General features: G+C 44.5%; 1 protein-coding gene across 2 annotated transcripts in view; it reads right to left on the bottom strand.

Annotated features, from left to right (window-relative positions):
• Positions 1 to 1,916, bottom strand: part of LOC102245462 (myelin P2 protein) — a 9,673-nt gene extending 7,757 nt beyond the window's left edge. For both annotated transcript variants that reach the window (XR_314267.2, XM_005878184.2), the window contains exon 1: positions 1,803 to 1,916. Coding sequence is in view for 1 of the 2 variants with exons in the window: in XM_005878184.2 (XP_005878246.1) it covers positions 1,803 to 1,875 (73 nt within the window). In the remaining variant the exon portion in view is untranslated. The remainder of the gene's footprint in view (positions 1 to 1,802) is intronic.
• Between the last annotated feature and the right edge of the window lie 1,742 nt (positions 1,917 to 3,658).

Below are 3,658 nucleotides of genomic sequence, written 5' to 3'. Positions count from 1 at the left end.
CTGCTGGCCTGGTCACCCCCAACTGGCCCCCTGCCAGCCTGGTCGCCCCACGCAGCCTGCTGTTCAGTTGTTTGGTCACCCCTCACTGCCCTCCCTGCCGGCCTGGTCGCCTCATGCAGCCTGCTGCTCAGTCGTTTGGTTGGCCCTCACTAACCCTCCTGCCGACCTGGTCGCCCCATGCAGCCTGTTTGGTTGTCCATTCAGTTGTTTCAGTTGTGACGGTCGCTTATGCTTAGATAGATAGATAGATAGATAGATAGATAGATAGATAGATAGATATAGTGTCCCTCAAAAATGTATACACACTTTGAATATTTATAAAGGCAGTGTTTATTAAAATACATTTCATTTTCAAAATTGAGCTATCAGCTGTTACAGTGTATATACATTTTTGGGGGGACCTTCTTGTATTATTTATTAAAATTATTGTATTATTTATTTGTACTACACTGTAAACCTACTTTTGCCCATCCCTGTGTCCACCTAATAAGAAGTGACGAGTTAGACCTAATAAAGAATGGTGAACTGTACTCTTTTTTTCTAATCCTGATTAATCTTATATTATCTTATATGCTTTAGAGCAATGTTTTTCTAGCTAAATTTCTGCAGGAAAGCCTGAGGATCTACATTTTACCACCCCCCAGGCATTCCTGTGTGCTCTGAAAGTGGAAAATGACAGAATCAGGAGTCCTTCATTGAGACTTGCTCATATTTTGCTTCTTCCTCAGCTGTAAAGTGAAGTCCATGCATCTAACTAATCTGACTGTATGGATTGATCCCCATAGGTCTCATAGTTTTCTAGGCAACATGACAGGATTTGGCTCATTTTATCTATAAAGAACCTTTCTCATTAGCTTTCTGAACAAGTAAATAAAGCCACAGACGTTTTGGCAAGCAGGGCAGCCTGGTCCCTGGCATCACTGTCTATTGGACTGATACAGCTCTGGAAGTGTCCCAAGACTCTGCCCATCGATTTGGCTCATATCTGTGGAACAGTCTCTAGAAATAGTGTCAAATAAAGTTGATGTAACTAATGACTGGGTTTTCCACCTCCATCCACTGCTCCAACTCCAGGAAAGTCTAATGTTAGTGTAATTGAGTTTGAATTCACTGCCACAACCCAATTCTTTTTATCTCAGGGGACAACTAGAGCAGTGATGGCGAACCTATGACACGCATGTCAGAGGTGACACGCGAACTCATTTTTTTGGTTGATTTTTCTTTGTTAAATGGCATTTAAATATATAAAATAAATATCAAAAATATAAGTCTTCGTTTTACAATGGTTGCAAACATCAAAAAATTTCTATATGTGACACGGCACCAGAGTTAAGTTAGGGTTTTTCAAAATGCTGACATGCTGAGCTCAAAAGGTTCGCCATCACTGACCTAGAGGTAGAGAGAGAAAGCTTATAGTTTAGCTAAACATCAACATTTTAACTTCAGTACCTTCAGCTCCTTGTATTATGAGCACTTTAGCTGTTACAAAGCCAGCATTCAGGAAAGCCAAGGAATGGGTTGACTAAACGTCAAAGACTTTTTCCTGTGGTCCTGAACCCAAAGCCCTATTGATATGAAACTGCCTTTGGAAATTGTGGGAGTTCCGTGCATCTAAGCAGCTCTCATGTAAGTTAAAATCTATTAAAATTGCCACAAAGGAAATGCAAACAAATTATCTGACACAAGAGAGGATCAAGCCTAGCAGAGGATTGCACTTCAGCCTGTGCAAACTTCCTCAGACTCCTGGAAAAGGAGGCAGAAGGCCACAGTCACACAGCTTTCTCCAAAAGAGCCTTCCTTACCCAGCGCTCTCATGTAGTCATCGAAGTGCTCGCTGGAGACCAGCTTCCAGGTGCCCACAAAGCTGCTGCTCATTGTGCTGGAGGAGAGTGCAGCCCAGTTCCCGGTGAGATTCAGGGGACTCCAGTGAGAGGCTGGAGCCTCAGAAGATGCTTTTCAAAGACGTCCATAGCACGTGACGCCCACAGAGACCCAATGGGGAAAGGCGGAGTCAGGCCCAGGCAATGAATGGCTCATAAATCATCCATTAGGACAAAAGAAAACTCCACATAATGTTTCCTTTCATTTCCAAAAAATTTTATAAAGATCAACGAGAGTACTATTTGAACTTTCAAAAAATGTTTTGGATCTTACATTTTAAAGAAGTGCTTAGGTCCTTAATACTTTGGAAAAGACTCCATGAATTGAGTCCTATACCGAACGAAATGATCTGAGCATGAATGAATGAAGGCGTGTGTGTGTGTGTGTGTGTGTGTGTGTGTGTGTGTTCAGGCATCTTGGTCACTCTCTATCCTGAGTCTGCACAATTAAGAATTCTTATTGAAAGAGAAGACTGAGGGAGAAATGTCCCTGGGGACTGTGATGACCGCCTCCACTATGCTGTGGGAGAGAAAAGCCAGAAGCAGAGTGAGGACGTGGTCATAGGTGAGGGAGGTTCGGCATAGCTCACATACTCAGGGGGGCAGAGTAGGCGGCAAACACAGCCAGTGTGTTAGAGCAGGGACAGAGCCTGGATTCACGGGGGACAAGAATAGGGCCACCACACGCTCCTTGGCTCCAGCGAAGATCGTCATCTAAGAAAAACCTTGAGTCTGAATTAGGCAGGCTCTTAGTTAATAAAGAAACTTTGAGTTTAAGTCCTTTAAAATAAATCCACAGTTATATAAAGAGAACGGGTTTTCTATAAGAGGAACCCTAATATATACATCTTCAACAATTCCAGGAGTGAAGTACTGGTATTTCAACCATTTTTTTCCAAAGAGCAAAGCAGAGGTCATGGCAGGTGGGTAACTTGTTCCCAACACGTGACAAAGGAGAGGCAGGATTTGAACTCGGCGTTGCTCCCTGGTGCCTGGACTCCAGACCAATATTTTGCACAAAGGCCCTGGCTGACAGCAAGCCATCCTGACGTCACCAGGACTAGACAGGGACACTCATTCTCAAGTCAAGAGAAGTGAAGGTCATGAGCTGAAGTCCCCAGGCTCCCACGGTCATCAGAGGCCCCGTCTTTGATCAGGGGGTGCAAATGTCAAACCACCTCGAATAGGAGTGTTGCTCTTGGGAATAATGCCTAGTTGCTGCCACGCCTTTTCCCAGCAGCTTTTCACACTGGCTTTCATCCTGGCGGTGAGGCAGCTGATACTGTCTATGTAGATCAGGTTGGCACTCGTCACAGCCATGAAGCATCCTGTGGTCCACTTGCTAATGACAGTAGAATTGCTGGCCTCCAGGCTCAGGTCTCCAGTGCCACAGCTGTGCCCTAACCATTGCAATTAGGTGGCTCGTATAACCTAGGTTGCAGGTTTGATCTGTGGTTAGGGCACGTGTGGGAAGCAACTGGCTGATATTTCTCTGGTACATCAATGTTTCTCTTTCTCTCTCAAAAAATAATCAATAATCAATAAAAAAAACATATCCTCAGGTGAGGATTTCAAAAAGAAGAAAAACATGAAGGCTTTCCTGTGCCGGTCCATTGCACGCGGTCCTTAACCCTCCCCACAGCCCTCTGATGATCTCTCCATTTTGCAAAGGAGAAAAGTTCGGTGGTTAAGCAACTCATTTCGTGCTCACACAGCTGTCGGTGGCAGGAGGACTCACATTCATTCCCCCACTTCACCTGGTGGGTGTCTGGGTGACA

The sequence above is a fragment of the Myotis brandtii genome, unplaced genomic scaffold, assembly GCF_000412655.1.
Source record: "Myotis brandtii unplaced genomic scaffold, ASM41265v1 scaffold55, whole genome shotgun sequence".
NCBI lineage: Eukaryota > Metazoa > Chordata > Mammalia > Chiroptera > Vespertilionidae > Myotis > Myotis brandtii.
This window is presented reverse-complemented; position numbering and strand designations above follow the sequence as displayed.